Here is a 17,760-nt window from a genome sequence, read left to right as displayed (position 1 = left end):
CTCCCTTCTCCAGGCTGTTTAGAACCAGACCCAGCTGAATCTCCCTTCTCCAGCTGTTTAGAACCAGGCCCAGCTGAATCTCCCTTTTTCAGGCTGTTTAGAACCAGGCCCAGTTGAATCTCCCTTCTCCAGCTGTTTAAACCCAGGCCCAGCTGAATCTCCCTTTTTCAGGCTGTTTAGAACCAAGCCCAGCTGAATCTCCCTTCTCCAGCTATTTAAACCAAGCCCAGCTGAATCTCCCTTCTCCAGCTGTTTAAACCCAGGCCCAGCTGAATCTCCCTTCTCCAGCTGTTTAAACCCAGGCCCAGCTGAATCTCCCTTCTCCAGCTGTTTAGAACCAGGCCCAGCTGAATCTCCCTTTTCCAGGCTGTTTAGAACCAGGCCATGATGAATCTCCCTTCTCCAGGCTGTTTAGAACCAGACCCAGCTGAATCTCCCTTTTTCAGGCTGTTTAGAACCATGCCCAGATGAATCTCCCTTTTCTCCAGGCTCTTTAGAACCAGGCCCAGCTGAATCTCCCTTTTCTCCAGGCTGTTTAGAACCAGGCCCAGATGAATCTCCCTTTTTCAGGCTGTTTAAACCAGGCCCAGCTGAATCTCCCTTCTCCAGCTGTTTAGAACCAGGCCCAGCTGAATCTCCCTTCTCCAGCTGTTTAGAACCAGGCCCAGCTGAATCTCCCTTCTCCAGCTGTTTAGACCCAGCTCTGTTTTTTCAGAGCTGGAGCCTGCCCTGGCCCGGGCAGCGTTCCCTCTCTGGGGAGGTGGCTCTGCAGACACGACTCAGTTCCTGGGATGCTCCTTCCCCTCCATCCCAGCAGAGCAGGGTTCCCTGAGCCCAGCCTGGCCATGGAGCAGCTCAGGGAGCAGCTGCTGGGTTTCTGTGCTCGTGGCTGTGCCCAGCCTGGGGAGCCCGTTCAGATGCTGCTCCTGGGGATCCTGTCCAGTGCTGGTCCCACAGATCCCATTCCAGCTGTTCCAGGGAATACCTGGGCATGGGGAATTGTGGAGGAATTTTGAATAAGCTAGAGACATGATTTCTGGGTTGCTTTAGAGGTGCAATTTATTTTTCTTATCTTCTGCATAAGTGAGAAAGGTGGGTTCTGTTCACATCTTCACCACACAGCTCAGAAGGTCACAAAACCTCCAATTATAGGAACTTTCTTAAAGATTTATTAACCAATAAAACATTATTAACAAAGGTGTTTCTATTTTTAACTTAATCTTTAAATGTTTCATCTTACGAACTCATGTTATAATGTGAATTTTCTTAATCATGTTATAACATACAAACCTCCAGTGCTATAGTCTAAACTTACTTGCCTTTGTAACTGCTTTTATTTTTTCTGCATCTTAAACTCTAAAACTCTAAACTTTATTCTTTTCAACTTAACATCTTAACTTTAAGCAAAAAATTTACATTCTTATTCTATCACTTAAGTTTAGAAACCTTTTCCAAGGATCAAATCCTGCATTTATTTATTTCTCAGATCAAATCCTGTATTTACTTCTCAGATCAAATCCTGTATTTAATTCTGAATTTTGGCTTATGAGGCCGAGGTTCTGAGGTTTCCCTGCATTTCCATGTCCCCCCTGGTGTCACCTGGCTGTCCCTGCAGGTGGCCTGCATGCAGTTCATCAACATCGTGGTGCACTCGGTGGAGGACATGAACTTCCGAGTGCACCTGCAGTACGAGTTCACCAAGCTGGGCCTGGACGAGTACCTGGATGTGAGTCTGGAGCTGCTCCCCTCCCCAGCCCCCCTCTCCCCGCAGCCTCCGGGCTGTCCCACAGCTGGAGGGGCCGTGGCCAGCAGGGAATGGCTGCAGCCAGCTGGAATTACAGCCTGCAGCTAAATCTGGAGCCTGATAACAAAGGGAGGATGAACCACAGCCACCCTCGCCCTGCCACGTCCCCCAGCTCCAGCCACGGGGCTCCCTCCTTCTCCAGGCTGGAGAGGTCTCCTGTGGGATCCTCTGACAGACAGACAGACAGACAGCCACGAGCCTCTGCTATCTGTCTGTCTGTCAGCTGCTTGTTTCCCCTTCTCTATTCTCCATGGGATCCCAGAATGGTTTGGGTTGAAAAGGACCTTAAAGAGTTTCCCAGTCCCCTCCTGCCTTGGGCAGGGACCCTTCCACTGTCCCAGGCTGCTCCAAGCCCCTCCAGCCTGGCCCTGGACACTCCCAGGGATTGGGGCAGCCCCAGCCTCTCCATTTTCCCCCTGTCCTTGGGAGCACAGCCATGGAAGTCCTGCTGCTGTTGGCATGGGAGGGACCTGTCCCTGCAGATCCCTGCTCAGTGTCCACCAGGAGAGGGATTTGGGGTCTGTGGGATGTGTTTGGGCTGGGTGTGTCTGGGGTCTGGGGGTGGCTCTGGGGAGCCCATGGGGACCAGGCAGAGCCTTCCCAGCAAACACAGAGGGAATCATGGAGTGGTTTGAGCTGGAAGGGACCCTAAAGCCCCCATTGCACGGGCAGGGAAGCTGTAATGTCCCCTGCAGGAACAGAGGATAAAACCCTGCCTGACTGAGCTGGGGCTCTTTGGGCTCCGGAGGGTTTCCCTGGGTGGTGGAGGTGCCCTGAGCTGCCCCTGTCCCCCAGCCCTGTGCCAGTGCCCGGTGTCACCGGTGTCCCCTGTGTCCCCTGTGTGCCCTGGGCCCTGCAGAAGCTGAAGCACACGGAGAGTGACAAGCTGCAGGTGCAGATCCAGGCCTACCTGGACAACGTGTTCGACGTGGGGGCTCTGCTGGAGGACGCCGAGACCAAGAACGCGGCCCTGGAGAGGGTGGAGGAGCTGGAAGAAAACCTGTCCCACGTGAGTGGCCCAAGCATTTGCATATTTACAGCATTTGAACATAAACAGCACTTCTGCACTGGCCTGGCCCAGTTTCCCACTGGGAAAAAGCCTTGGGATCGCTGGGCCTCTGAACTGGGAAAGAGCCAGGCACTGGTTGTGCTTCCAGGAGGGTTCACCTGGCACAGGGAGCCTGGCACAGGGGTAGGAGCTGGCAGAGCTGATTTCCATGCCAACTCTAACTCCTCAGCAGAGCAGGCCCAAAATCAGGGGGAAAAACCATCCTGGTTGTGCTTTAAAGAGGGGCTCAGGAGGGAAGGGGCTGGAAAATCCTCTTGTGTGGATGCTCAGGGTTTGCTGTCCCAAACCTTGGGTCAGTCTCTCTAGGCTGGAAGACATGGCCTGGCTTTTGGAGAATAATTTTTAAAAAAAGGATTTTCCACACTTTAAAACTGAGAAAAGGCTTCTCCTTCTCTCAGCATCCCTGTGTTCCCATCCCTGTGTTCCCATCACTTGGAATAAATAATGTTCTTAACTGGCTGTGCAGTGTTTGCACTCTGAGGTGTTGTGGGAGCCAGGGAATGGTTTGGGTTGGCAGGGACATTAAAACCCATCCAGTTCAACCCCTGCCATGGGCAGGGACACCTTCCACTATCCCAGGGTGCTCCAAGCCCTTTCCAACTTGATGTCTCCCATCTCAGGCAGGAATCTGTTCTCTTTCCAAGGAAAAGCTTCAGGGTTTCCTGCAATATCAATAATTTATCCACTTATCCAAGATGGATACCTCTTACCTCTCGTTTTGATGGATAAGCCCCCGGTTTTCCAGTTCTTTAATCATTTCTCTTTTGCTGGGCAGTTATCTGAAAAACTCCAGGATACAGAGAACGAAGCCATGGCCAAAATTGTGGAACTGGAAAAGCAACTGATGCAAAGGAACAAAGAACTGGACGTGATCAGGGTGAGTGGGACAGGGAGGCCCTGGGTGGATTCAGGATGCAGGAGTGGAGATCGTGGACCTGGGCCAGGGGAATTCTCTTGGCTTCCCAGTATTGAACCCCAGGCAGATTTCAGGTGGAATTGTTTGTGTGCGCACTCAAAGGATGGACAGAAATCCCTTTGGATGTGCCAGGAATCACTGAGTGAGGTGGACACATCTCATTCCCCAGCTCTGGTGCATTCCAGGTGGGAGTTTTGGACCTGTGGAGGTCCCAAAGGGTGGGAGAATCCCAGAATTTCTCTGGGGGGGGCTGCCCTGGGCACGTGCAGCGCAATCCCTTCTCTGGATCAGGCTGTTCTGATGCTGCCCTTGGGATTGTGAATGCACATTCCCTGCTCCTGTGTCATTCCAGGAGATCTACAAGGATGCCAACAGCCAGGTTCACACCCTGAGGAAGATGGTGAAGGAGAAGGAGGAAGCCATCCAGCGCCAGTCCACACTGGAGAAGAAGATCCACGAGCTGGAGAAGCAGGGAACCATCAAGATCCAGAAGAAAGGGGATGGGGACATCTCCATCCTTCCCGTGGCCCTGGGCTCCGGGATGGTGCCAGCAGGAGCAGAGGCAGTGCCAGGGACCTGTGCCACACCTGGAGATGCCTCCTCAGTGCCACTGCCCCCCCCCTCCACCCCCCCTGCCCGCCCTGCCAGGCTCACCTGAGGCAGGTGAGGAAGGAGGGAGATCCCAGCTGAGGGCACCAAACCTCCCTGGGCAGTTCCAGTGCCTGACCACCCTTCCCATGGGGAAACTCCTCCTGGTGCCCAGCCTGAGGCTGCTCCCTCTCCTGCTGCCCCTGTTCCCTGGGAGCAGAGCGTGACCCCCACCTGGCTGCCCCCTCCCTCTGCTTTTCCATGGATGGAAATATTGGTCCTATCTTTCCTGAGGGCACTTCCAGGTGCTCAGGGAATGGTTTGGGGGGAGGCTCACTGGGAAAAAGCCTTGGGATCGCTGGGCCTCGGAACTGGGAAAGAACCAGGCACTGGTTGTGCTTCAGGAGGGTTCACCTGGCACAGGGAGCCTGGCACAGGGGTAGGAGCTGGCAGAGCTGATTTCCATGCCAACTCCAACTCCTCAGCAGAGCAGGCCCAAAATCAGGGGGAAGAACCATCCTGGTTGTGCTTTAAACAGGGGCTCAGGAGGGAAGGGGCTGGAAAATCCTCTTGTGTGGATGCTCAGGGTTTGCTGTCCCAAACCTTGGGTCAGTCTCTCTAGGCTGGAAGACATGGCCTGACTTTTGGAAAATTATAAAAAAAAAAAGGGGTTTTCCAGCCTTTGCTCCCTCAGTGGGAGTAAAGGATGGAAAACCCCTGGGTGGGGAGGGGACGTTGCGGGGATGCTGTGGCTCTTTCTTTGTGCCCCTTCCCTCCACAATAACTCCATTTTCCCTCCATCCCACAGTGCCCAACGGCCCCGTGGCAGTGCCTGTGCCACCTCCACCACCTCCTCCTCCTCCTCCTCCTCCTCCCCCTCCTCCTCTCCCGGGCCCAGCTCCGGATGCAGCTCCAGCGGCTCCGCTGCCGCCGCCGCCGCCCTCGGCTCCCCCCCTGCCCGGCACAGCCTCGCCCACCGTGGTCTTCAACTCTGGCCTGGCAGGTAAAGCCCCCTCAGGGCTGCTGGCCCTGAACAAACCCCATTGTTCCTCGTCGGGCTGGGGATGAGGAGCTCCTGGAAGGAAAAGGAAGGAGCATTCCGGGCTCCCTGAGGTTGCCTGGAGGAGCTGTGACTGCTCCACGCAGCCCTGGAAGTGTCCAGCTTGGAGCAGCCTGGGATGGGGGAACTGGAACATCCTCAATGGCCCTCCCAGCCCAGACCAGTGGGAGATTCTGGGATTTATCAACCCAGTGGATTGGGTTTGGTCTGGAAGAGTGAGATTCTCCAGTGGAACAAAACTCACACCAAACGTGTTTTATAGACAGGGTCGGTTTTGACTTTGACAGAATATGGGTTTGATTTCTTCTGAGAAGTATCAGTGCAAAATATGTGAATTTTTGTGGAAATTTGGGAAGAAAAGGCAAAAGTTGGGGATTTTTTGGAAGGAAGAACAATGTGCTGCCCATCCTTACCCGTGTTTCAGTCACTGCCTCCTGCCAGGCGTCTCAGAGCTCACTGGTGTCCCCAGAAATCCAAAGCAAGAGACTCTCATTAAGAGCTTTGCTAGAGACAAAATTCTACTTAAATATTCCGGCCTTTAAAGGTTCCTTGGAAGACAGAAAGCATCCTGGCTCAGAGGGTCCCAGGGTGTTCTGTAGGAAAATCCAGCCCCGAGGGGAGGGCTGATCCCTCGGGATGTGGCTGTGGAGGTGCCTGGGGGCTGCTGGGCTGCAGATCCCATTTGTCAGTGGGAATTCCCAGGGAGTGGGACTGGAATTGCCTTTTCTGGGTGCAGGGGCTCTGCAGGAAGGAGCATTCCCAGGGCAGGAACGCTGTGGGGCCGAGGGGAGCTGGGAAATAACAAATGCTGCTTCTCTGGCCTCTCCTAACACTTGTTTCTCTGTTCCTTCTGCTTCCTGCTAAGATGGGCCCATCAAGCTCTTCTGTAGGTTCCTTCCTGCTAAGTATTCCTTATCCTGGCATGCCCTGTGTCCTGGGGGGTGTCCAGGGGTTGGGCAGGGGGAGGTTGGAGCCAACCCTCGGGATCTGGGCACCCAGAGCTCGGGAAGGGAGGAGGAGGAGGAGGAGGAGGGGGAATCTGAAGGGGTTCTGAGCTCCACTGTCTTTCCCACGGGGCATTCCTGCCTTCCTTGTCCTGGAATAACCTGGGAGCAGTTAATTATCCTTTCCAGTGTGTGCACAAGTAGAAAATTCCTTTTTCCATGGGTGTTCAAAGCTATTCCTTCTTTTCTCTTAGGAATAATTTTAAGTAACCCCATCAGTTAAGCAGAGAGCAAAACCCTGTTTAGTGTAGATGAGCACAAGTTGGATAAATACAACTCCCAAACCCCCACTGGAATATTCTGTGTATTCCCTGTTACCCACTTGGTGTCCAGCACTGCAGGACCAGGGTTTCTGTTCCATGTCTGCCAGATTTTTGGGGGAGTAATTCAGGAGCAAGAGGTTGATTGATGGACTTGAATTCATTGATTTTGTAGCAAGGAGCAAATTCATGTTCTCATGTAAGGAAAAGGAAATGGGAACTGGATTATGGAAATTTTACATGTGGCTTCCAGATTGAATGGAATAGGGATAGGAATAGGAATAGCAACAGGAATAGGAATAGAAATAGACATAGGAAATAGATATAGATATAGGAATAGACATAGGAATAGAAATACGAACAGGAATAGGAATAGAAATAGGATTAGGAATAGGAATAGATATAGACATAGAAATAGACATAGGAATAGACAGGAATAGGAATAGGGTTCTTCCCTTGCTCAGTCGGGCCTCATTTCCAGGTTTCATTTTCACAGCTCCTCTGTTTAAATTCCTAAATTACTCCAAAGTTCCCAAATGACTCGGATTTGCTGGATTTGCACAGCACAGGAATTAAAACCTGGTTTTAAATCCCTGTTAAGCCCAGCTTTGCTGCAGCTCATCCCCTGTGGCCTTGAAACTCAGACCTGCTGAGAAGGTGCCCCACTGCAGTTTCCCCAAATCCCATTTCCCAAAACCTTGGGCACGAGGCTTTTTTCCCTTCCTGTCACCTGTTTGTGACACAGCTCAGAGTGGCCAATTCACCCACCCTCCCCCTTTCCCATGGAATGTGGACAGAGCCTGGGAGTTCAGATCGATCCAGGCAGCTCGTGGGGCTACAGGGATCCCAGATTTCCCTTTGGGAGGTTTGCAGAGCCTTGGGGGCTGGTGCTGTCCTGCTGAGGGCTGGGGTTCCCCTCTCCAGCAGCCTCTGGAGGCAGTGACACCTCTCCAGGCTCCCAGTGGGACACTGAGCTCTGCCCCAGTGCTGGGCCCAGCTGGGAGCTGTCCTGGGGTGTTCCCAGGCGGTTTTTCAGGAGCTGCCCCTGTGCTGTCCCCAGCTGTGAAGATCAAGAAGCCCATCAAGACCAAGTTCCGCATGCCCGTGTTCAACTGGGTGGCCCTGAAGCCCAACCAGATCAACGGCACCGTCTTCAACGAGATCGACGACGAGCGCATCCTCGAGGTGCCCTGCTCCCTCCCCTCTGCCCAGCCTGCATTCCAGACAGGGAATGTTTGGCCTGGAAAAGCCTCTTAGACCGCCCAGTCCAGCCCCCAGTCCAGCACTGCCCCGTGTCCCCAAGTGCCACATCCACAGGGGTTCAATCCCCCAGGAATGGGGGCTCCAGCCCCCTCCGGTGCCTGACCTCGCTTGCCACTCTCCAATATTTCCTAATATCCAGCTAAAGCTCTGCTGGAGCAGCCTGATTCCATTTGCTCTCTTCCTGTCCCTGTTCCCTGGGAGCAGAGCTGGCTGTCCCCTCCTGTCAGGGAGTTGTGGGGAGTGGGAAGTTCTCCACAGGGATAGGGCACGGCAGTGGCCTTGGGACAAGGCTCATTCCAGGTCCTGGGTGCTCCCGTGGATGCTTAAGCCACAGCTGGATAAAGCTCCAGTGCTCACCAATGTTTTCCTGAATTTCTGAACCTGTGCAGAGCTGTTTGGGATTTCTGGGGTCTGGCCAGATTTCCTCATCCCAGCTCAGGAATGTGTTGCTTCCATCCCTCAGCCTGTGACAGAACTCTCCGGGTTCCAAAGCCAGGTTGGACAGGGTTGGAAAAACCCGGGCTGGTGGAAGCTGTCCCTGCCCATGGCAGGGGGTGGAACTGGGATGAGCTTTAAGATTCCAACCCAAACCATTCCATGATTCCATGGCCCTGTCTCAGCCATCCCAAGGCTTCCCCTGCAGTTCTGGATTAGGATTTTAGTCTTCCTTGTAGGATAAATCCTTTCCTTTCCTTTCCAGGATCTAAACGTGGATGAATTTGAGGAGATATTCAAAACGAAAGCCCAGGGCCCAGCCATGGATCTGACCTCCAGCAAGCAGAAGATCCCTCAGAAAGGATCCAGCAAGGTGACGCTGCTGGATGCCAACAGGGCCAAGAACTTGGCCATCACCCTGAGGAAAGCCGGGAAAACGGCGGATGAGATCTGCAAAGCCATCCACGTGTGAGTGCAGCCAAGGAGTCCTGCCCCAGCCTCGCTGGGAGGGCTGGGAAGTGCTGATGGAAGAAATGCCAGGGGAAGGACGGAATGGTGGTGGATTCCCAGAAATCAGAATTGGATTTGTGTTGCTGAGTCACTGCTGGGGTTGGACAAATTACCACTTCCTTTATTAAGGCAGCTCGTTCCAGCCTGTCCAGTTTGCCGTGGCAGCTCCACGGTGTTTCCTGTCCCAGAAATCCAGAGGGAAGCCAGGAAGAGGCAGCTCTTCTGCTTTGCTCCATGAAGGATGAGTTTAGTCCAGGTGCTGGAGCAGATTTAGCATGGAATTAGGTTTGTGGAGCAGCCTCAGGAACTGATCTGGATCCTTCCCTGCTCCTGGGACAGGGAGCTGCTCCTTGGGGCTGATCCCAAATCCATCCAGACTCATCCTGGCCATGGCAAACATCTCCCATTCCTCCCTTAAGGAATATCTCCAAATGTGGATGCACAAGCTTTGCCTTTGGCTGAGAATGACCCAAACCTGCCCCAGGTCCTGGCAGGTTCAGCAGTTGGGCTTTAGGGGGCTCTGGGCCATTTAAATACAAATATTTGTTCCTCCCCACCTCTTTTCCCTGGAAAAGTGAGCCTGGGGAGGTGGGGGAACGGCCACGTGTTTGGAAATGGAAGCAGCATCATTCCCATTATCCCTGGATCCTGTTCCCATCGTATGGGATGGGCAGGAGGAGCTTCACAGCTTCTTCTTTGCTTTTCTTCCTGTGGAGCTGAATCCCAGACTGCTCCAGGTTGGGAGAGGCCTTAAAGCCCATCCAGTTCATCCAGGGACACCTCCCACTGTCCCAGGCTGCTTCAACCTGGCTTAGGACACTGCCAGGGATCCAGGGGCAGCCCCAGCTGCTCTGGCAATCCCAGCCCAGCCAGGAATTCCCAATCTCCCATCCATCCCTGCCCTCTGGCACTGGGAGCCATTCCCTGGCTCCTGTCCCTCCATCCTTGTCCCCAGTCCCTCTCCAGCTCTCCTGGAGCCCCTTCAGGCCCTGCCAGGGGCTCTGAGATCCTTCCCTCATCCAGGGGAACATTCCCAGCTCTCCAGGCTGGCTCCATGGCAGAGGGACATCCCTGGCCTGGCCATTCCCTGGGAGCTCTGTCCCCACACCCTTTCTGGGATTTCCCCACAGCTTTGACCTGAAGACGCTGCCGGTGGATTTCGTGGAGTGCCTGATGCGGTTCCTGCCCACGGAGAACGAGGTGAAGGTGCTGAGGCTCTACGAGAGGGAGAGGAAGCCCCTGGAGAACCTGTCAGACGAGGACAGGTTCATGATGCAGTTCAGCAAGATCGAGAGGCTGATGCAGAAGATGACCATCATGGCCTTCATCGGCAACTTCGCCGAGAGCATCCAGATGCTCACCCCGGTGGGTGGGAGCAGGGAATAGCCACAGCTGGAAGGGACCATGGGGTCATGGATCCAGCCCCTGGCCCTGCACAGACACCCCAAAACCCCACCCTGGGCATCCCTGGGAGTGGTATCCAAACACTCCTGGAGCTCTGGCAGCCTTGGGAATGTGCCCATTCCCTGGGGAGCCCCAGCAGCCTCAAAGGAATACTGCTGGGAAAAGTTGGGGCTGGTCCATGGGCCCTTGGAATTGTGTCCCATCCAGCCTGAATCCCTGGGACAGCTGTAGGGGTTGGAATGTGAATCCTTATTTACATCTGAGGGGTGTAAATCCTGGGTTTGGAATCCTCGGGTGTCAGGGCAGGGGAATATTCACAGAATCCCAGATGGATTGTGGGGGAGGGAAAATAAGGAATATCTCATTCCAACCCCTGCCATGGCAGGGACACTCCCACTGTCCCAGGCTGCTCCAACCTGGCCTTGGGCACTCCAGGGATCCAGGGGCAGCCCCAGCTGCTCTGACAATCCCAGCCCAGCCGGGAATTCCCAGTTCCCAATCTCCCACCCATCCCTGCTCTCTGGCACTGGGAGCCATTCCCTGGCTCCTGCCCCTCCATCCTTGTCCCCAGCCCCTCTCCAGCTCTCCTGGAGCCCCTTCAGGCCCTGCCAGGGGCTCTGAGCTCTGCCTGGATCCTTCCCTCATCCAGGGGAACATTCCCAGCTCTCCAGGCTGGCTCCATGGCAGAGGGACATCTGTGCTCTGTCCCATGGTGTGGATGAAAACCAGGAAGGTTTTTTCCAGGATGTGAATGTTGGGATGTTCATTTTCCTCCTGGCTGGATGTTCATTAACCAAAGCTCTCCCTGTGTTTCCCCACAGCAACTCCATGCCATAATCGCTGCCTCTGTCTCCATAAAGTCATCCCAAAAACTTAAGAAAATCCTGGAGGTAGGTCCAGTCCCAGCTCTCCTTCCAGGGGTATCTAAACCTCCAGGAATTTGTCCTGAGAATTCCTGCTCTGCTCTGTTTCATCCTGGCAGATCATCCTGGCTCTTGGGAATTACATGAACAGCAGCAAACGAGGGGCTGTGTATGGATTTAAGCTGCAGAGTTTAGACCTGGTAAGAAAAGCAGGGATGTGCTGTGGGCACCAGCTGGGAACTGGAGCTGTGGAGTTCTTGAGGCTGGAAAAACCTTCCAAGATCATGGAGTCCAACCATTCTCAGCACTGCCCAGGCCACCACTGCCCCATGTCCCCAGTGCCACATCCACAGGGCTGGGAAATCCCTGCAGGGATGGGGACTCCACCATTCCCTGCCACTCCCTGAGCGCCCTTTCCATGGGGAAATTCCTGCTGTGCCCACCCTGAGCTGCCCTGAGCCAGCCTGAGGCCGTTCCCTCTGCTCCTGTCCCTGCTCCCTGGAGCAGAGCCCGACCCCCCTGGCTGTCCCCTCCTGGCAGGGAATTCCAGAGAGGGAAAAGATCCCTGGGGATCCTCCTTTGCTCCAGGCTGAGCCCATCCCAGCTCCCTCAGGAATTCTCCAGCCCCTTCCCAGCTTCCTCAGGGATTCTCCAGCCCCTTCCCAGCTCCCTCAGGAATTCTCCAGCCCCTTCCCAGCTCCCTCAGGGATTCTCCAGCCCCTTCCCAGCCCCCTCAGGGATTCTCCAGCCCCTTCCCAGCTCCCTCAGGGATTCTCCAGCCCCTTCCCAGCTCCCTCAGGGATTCTCCAGTCCCTTCCCAGCTCCCTCAGGGATTCTCCAGCCCCTTCCCAGCTCCCTCAGGGATTCTCCAGCCCCTTCCCAGCTCCGTTCCCTTCCCTGGCCCCGCTCCAGCCCCTCAGGGTCCCTGTTGTCCCAGAGCTGTCCCCAGCCCTGGAGGTGCCCCAGCAGTGCCAGCACAGGGACGGGCACTGCCCTGGGGCTGTGTCACACCGGGGCTGGCACAGCCCAGGGACCACCGGCCTCCTGCCCACCTGGGCACCCCAGGCTCCTGTTCATCACCCCCAGATCCTTTCCCAGTTTTCCAGCCTCTCTATCCCAACCCTGTGGCCCTTCAGGAGGTCCTGGTGACCCAGCTGGCTGCTGGGGACTCCACTGGTGGTTCCCAGCATGGGGAACATGCTGGAGCACCCCAGTGAGTCCCTCTGCTCCCCACACCTGCATTCCTGCTGCTCCCAGCTCCTGGAGACCAAGTCCACGGACCGGAAGCAGACGCTGCTGCACTACATCTCCAACGTGGTGAAGGAGAAGTACCAGCACGTGGCCCTGTTCTACAACGAGCTGCACTACGTGGAGAAGGCAGCAGCAGGTACAGCCCCTCCCCTGCCCTGCCCTGCCCTGCTGGGACATTCCTGGCACGGCTGGCACGCTCAGCATTCCCGTGCTGCTCCCCAGTGTCCCTGGAGAACGTCCTGCTGGACGTGAAGGAGCTGCAGCGGGGCCTGGAGCTGACCAAGCGCGAGTACACCATGCACGACCACAACACCATGCTCAAGGACTTCATCCAGAGCAACGAGGGCAAGCTCAAGAAGCTCCAGGATGATGCCAAAATAGCCCAGGTACTTCTGTGCTCCCGGGATCTGCAGTGCTGGGGGTGACACCCAGGGCTGGGCTGTGTCTCCATGGAATGCTGGGGATGGGAAGAGAGCCTGGGAGGGCGTGCAGGGCACTGAGGCTGGGCTGTTGCAGGATGCCTTCGATGATGCTGTGAAGTATTTTGGGGAGAATCCCAAGACGACCCCTCCCTCGGTCTTCTTCCCAGTGTTTGTCCGCTTTGTGAAGGCCTACAAGGTAAACCAGAGCTTCCTTGTCCTTGTCCTTCCTTGTCCTCCTCCTCCTCATCTTCCTCTTTCTCTTCTTCTCCTCCTCCTCATCCTTTGTTCTCCTCCTCCTCTTTTTCCTCCTTTTCTTTTCCTCTTCCTCCTCCTCCTCTTTTTCCTTGTCCTCCTCTTTTTCCTTCTCCTCCTCCTCTTCTTTTCCTCCTTCTCCTTTCTCCTTCTTCTTCCTTTTTTCTTCTTTCTCCTTCTCCTCTCCCTCCCTCGAAAAGCCCCATGGTGGCACAGATCCCATTCCTCCCTGGCTCCCCTGGGATCTCTAACCTGTGGATTTTCTCACAAACAGCAAGCAGAGGAAGAAAATGAGCTGAGGAAAAAGCAGGAGCAGGCCTTAATGGAAAAACTCATGGAGCAAGAAGCGTTGATGGAGCAGCAGGACCAAAAGGTATGGCACACATACAGCTTCCAGGTGGGATTGGGCTCCTGATTTTCAGAAACTCTGCTCCCAGTGAGGAACTGTAGTTGCCTACAAAGAGACTGGAAGTTTTTATGGAGGGAACTGGGATCGGCTGGAATAGTTCCAATGTGTGTTCTGCTGCTTTGGAAGTCGGCAAAATTAAGGAAAACTAAATAGGTGGAAAATTGTAATGAGCTAAACTTTATCCTTCCCTGACTTCTCCATGGAGGGGGGGAGCAGGAAAGGAGGAGGAAGAGAGAGGAGGAGGAAGAGAGAGGAGGAGGAGGAGGAAAAGGAAAGCAGGAGGAGAAAGAGGAGGAGAAGAAGGACAAGTGGGAGGAGGAGGAGGAGGGTGAGGCTGTTGGCAGCCTTGGGAATGGGGTGGAAAGGGCAGTTCCTGTGGGAATTGCTGGGGCACAGGGGTGAGTGAGGCTGAGGAAGAAGCCAGGAGAGGAGGGGGAGCTCCGTGCTGACCACGGCCGTGCGTGTCCCAGTCCCCATCCCACAAGAGCAAGCGGCAGCAGCAGGAGCTGATCGCGGAGCTGCGGCGCCGGCAGGTCAAGGACAACCGGCACGTGTACGAGGGCAAGGACGGCGCCATCGAGGACATCATCACAGGTACCCTCTGCCCCTGCCCAGCAGTGCCCAGGGCACCTGCCCAGGCCTCTGCCCCTCCTGGGCTCCCCTCCTGCTTGTGTGGTGTGGAGCAAGTGCAGAAGGAGGCTCTGCCCCTTCTCTTCCAGCTTGCGGGGATGTCGGCAGGGTTTTAGTGCCTGATGCCAGCAGCTGCTCCAGCTGTGCCCTGTGGATCTGTCCCAGATCCCTTTTTTCTCCCCACAGATGGGATCAGGGTCAGGATGAAGAGCCTCTGTTTTCATTAAGATTGATCCCAGAAATCCCTCAGTCAGCCCCCAGTGACCCCAGACTGCTCCAGAGGGAAGGGACAGAGCCCCTGGTGCAGCCAGGCACAGTCAGGACTCGGCTTCAAATACTTGCTGATTGAAAGAGCCACCTGAACTGCATCTTTCCCAGGAATGAAATCCTTTTTAACACTTCCAGCTTCTGGGATTGCAGAACTGGGAGCTTTCCACACGTTTTTCACCTGTGGTGTGGAAGGAAAATGATTTAACATCTCAGGAGCTTCACAAACTCCATTTCCTTGCACAGAACCCAAAAATAAAAGGTCTTTGCCAACTGCTCCTGGAAGTTTTCCACAGGAGTTTTTCCTGCAGAGAGGCAGAGGAGCTCTTTGATCCCTCACTAAGGAAGCCAGGGAATTTTTGCCCAATTGGATGAAGTGTGTGAAGCTTGCCCAACTCCTTTTAACCTTGATTAATGGCTCTGAGATAACATTCCTCATTTAAAGGGCAGGGTGGCAATAATATCCAACCTGGCATTGCTTCCACAACTCCTCCGGACTCCTGGGACTTTGTTTAATTGGAAAAATGGCTTTCCTGCTCTGTGGAAGGAACAGATTGTGTGACAGACGCCCAGCCCTATGGAAAAAACCATCCAGGGGAGAGGGTGCCAGGCTCCAATTAAACATTTCCTGCACTCTTGTGCCTGGATTTGCCCATTTTGGGGCCTCAAGCCACGGAGCAGGAAGGGTCAGGCATGGAAGGTCAGGTAGGACCAAGGTCACCTCCCCATCCCTGCAGATCTCCCAGTAAATCCTGCACCTCATCTCTGGGAGTGCTCCAGGCCGGGTTGGATGGGGCTTGGAGCACTCTGGGACAGTGGAAGGTGTCCCTGCCCATGGCTGGGGTGACACTGGGTGGGATTTAAGGTCCCTTCCATCCCAAGTCATCCCAAACACCAAGGTCTCCCCACAAACCTGTAGCACACCTTAAAGCAAGTTCTTCGAGGGAATTACTTTATATAGAGAGGGAATGGCTTTAAGATGAAGGAAAGGTCAGGGATTGGGAAGGAATTCCTGGCTGGGTGGATGGAGCAGCCCTCCCACGGGGTGCCCAGAGCAGCTGGGGCTGCCCCTGGATCCCTGGCAGTGCCCAAGGCCGGGCTGGACAGGGCTGGGAGCACCTGGGACAGTGGGAGGTGTCCCTGCCATGGCAGGGGTGGGATGGGACGAGTTTAAGGTCCCTCCAACCCAAACCAGGCTGGGATTCCAGAAGTGGATGAAATACCTCCTGAAGCCTCACAGCCACCTTGTCCCGAGGCCAGTGAGGAGCAGGCTGTCCCCAGGGGGAGCCCTGAGCTGTGCCCTGGCTGGAGCAGGCTGACCTTGCTTTGTGTGTGGCTGTTGTTGTTCCCATGCAGTGCTGAAGACGGTGCCGTTCACCGCCCGAAGCGCCAAGCGCGGCTCTCGGTTCTTCTGCGACCCTGTTGTCCCTGAGGAATTCCATTACTAAACTCTCCCTCTTTCACACCTGACGCTCTTAGAAACCAGGAAGGTCGCTGTAGACTTTTTGCCACTTTGTTTGTGCGGATCTCAGCCAGGAATCTGTGACTGTTGAGTGTGTAGTGGTGTCCAGCGTCCTCCTGACTTTGTAGTGGTGTCCCCTCTGTTGCACGTCCTCTTCATCCCATCCCTGTTCCCATCCCATCCCATCTGGCTGTCCTCGTGTCCCATAGAGCAGCAAGCTGGGAGTCACTGGGATGAGTCTCCTGCAGTGCTGAGGAGCCCAAGCAGTGACAGCTCAGCTCACTTGGCTTGTGTTTAACCCAGGGTGCCATGCATGTGGCACCTCCGAGTGGAATTCCGGGCTGCATGGACCGTGGGAATGGCCTTGGGGGTGGCTTCTGGCTCGGGAATAACACCCATGGGGTGGTCCAGGATTCCTAACGAGCCCCTGCATGTTCAGCTGCATGGGGTGGAACAGCGGGGGGAAATCTCTCCTTGTTCTGTCATGTCCATATTTAACTCTTTTATTCCATGTCAGTTCCATGCCAGCTTTATGTCATGGAATCAGGAATTCTCTCTGAGGCTGGGCTCAGTGTGTGCAGCAGGGGAGTGGGGAGCAGGGCTGGGAGCTGGGAATACAGGGCAGAACCACCGGGACAGTGCCAAGGCAAAGCTGACATGGAACTGAGTGATTCCCATCGTGGTGTCCCTCACCCAGCATGGCCCTGGACACTGTTGTCCTCATTAAGGACTCAGCTTAAGAAGCCAGCAGTGTTCCTTCCAGCGTTCCCTGTGTAACTCCATCAGTGCTGCCAATAAATCCACAAACTAACCCACTCCATGGTTCTTTGCTCTTCCGGGTTCTCTCTGTGTTCTCTTCCTGGAGCCACCTTCAAAGCAGCTTGGAATTGGGGTAGGGAGCGGCCTCCTGTCCCCCTGCCCTGTCTAACCCCTCTTGCTCTGTGGTTTCTGCCCGGGAGGTTTGAACACTGACTTTTGCTCTTCATTCTCCATCCCATTTTTTTACTTAACCATCATTTTTTTGTGTTCTGTTTTTTTTTTCTTTGTTGTTTTGTTTTTGTTTTTTCTGTTTAGCCCTAAAGAAGAATAATATCACTAAATTTCCCAATGTTCACTCGAGGGTAAGGATTTCTTCTAGCACAGCCGTGGTGGAGGATTCCCAGAGCTGGCAAGCATCTCTTTTTACTTGGCTTCCTCCTCTCTCTCTGTGCCAGGCAGCTGGTGGTAGATGTGGCTGAGCTAATACTGGTGAGACCCTCGAGGCCAGTGGAGACCCAGATCCTTGATTTTCACCTCGGGAGGTGCAGGGATCCACAGGATGTTGGCTGGTGACCATCATCACACTGTTTTGGCCACTTCTCCCCAAGTTGAGCCCAAAACAGTTTTGTCCCCAAGTGCTGTTGGTTGGTGACCATCTTCACAGTCCATTTTGGCCATTTTAATTGAAGATGAGCCCAAAATAATCTTGTCCCCAGGTGCTGTTGGTTGGTGACCATCTTCACAGTCCATTTTGGCCATTTTAATTCAAGATGAGCCCAAAATAATCTTGTCCCCAGGTGCTGTTGGTTGGTGACCACCATCACACTCTGGTTGGCCATTTCTCTTCAAGTCCAGCCCAAAATAGTTTTGTCCCTAGTGTTGCAGCCCCACAGCTGGGATCTGCATGAGGTGGACAATCTCCAGCTCCAGGTGCAGAGAGGGGAGAGCTGAGAAGTTTGGGAGTTCTGTGCAACCCCCAACACAAGTTATCCAGGAGATCTGAGGGATGTGCCCAATCCAACACAAATTTGTCGGCCAGGAGACCAATATTTGAACTGGAATTGTCTTTAGTGCTTGTTCTCTTGTAGGTGCACAGGTGACAGCACATGTGACACCTGTAATGGGCTTCCAC

The 17,760-nt window shown here is 54.5% G+C and overlaps 1 protein-coding gene across 1 annotated transcript in view; it reads left to right on the top strand.

Annotated features, from left to right (window-relative positions):
- Window positions 1–17,760, top strand: part of FMNL2 (formin like 2) — a 122,019-nt gene that overhangs the window by 101,874 nt on the left and 2,385 nt on the right. The window contains 16 exon segments of the mRNA XM_059852449.1: window positions 1,616–1,726; window positions 2,664–2,813; window positions 3,649–3,750; window positions 4,142–4,402; window positions 4,404–4,452; window positions 5,186–5,380; window positions 7,762–7,886; window positions 8,665–8,867; window positions 10,040–10,274; window positions 11,135–11,203; window positions 11,296–11,376; window positions 12,434–12,563; window positions 12,650–12,813; window positions 12,944–13,045; window positions 13,376–13,474; window positions 13,981–14,104. Coding sequence (XP_059708432.1) covers window positions 1,616–1,726; window positions 2,664–2,813; window positions 3,649–3,750; window positions 4,142–4,402; window positions 4,404–4,452; window positions 5,186–5,380; window positions 7,762–7,886; window positions 8,665–8,867; window positions 10,040–10,274; window positions 11,135–11,203; window positions 11,296–11,376; window positions 12,434–12,563; window positions 12,650–12,813; window positions 12,944–13,045; window positions 13,376–13,474; window positions 13,981–14,104 — 2,200 coding nt within the window.

The sequence above is a fragment of the Haemorhous mexicanus genome, chromosome 8 (genome assembly GCF_027477595.1).
Source record: "Haemorhous mexicanus isolate bHaeMex1 chromosome 8, bHaeMex1.pri, whole genome shotgun sequence".
Lineage (NCBI taxonomy): Eukaryota > Metazoa > Chordata > Aves > Passeriformes > Fringillidae > Haemorhous > Haemorhous mexicanus.
This window is presented reverse-complemented; position numbering and strand designations above follow the sequence as displayed.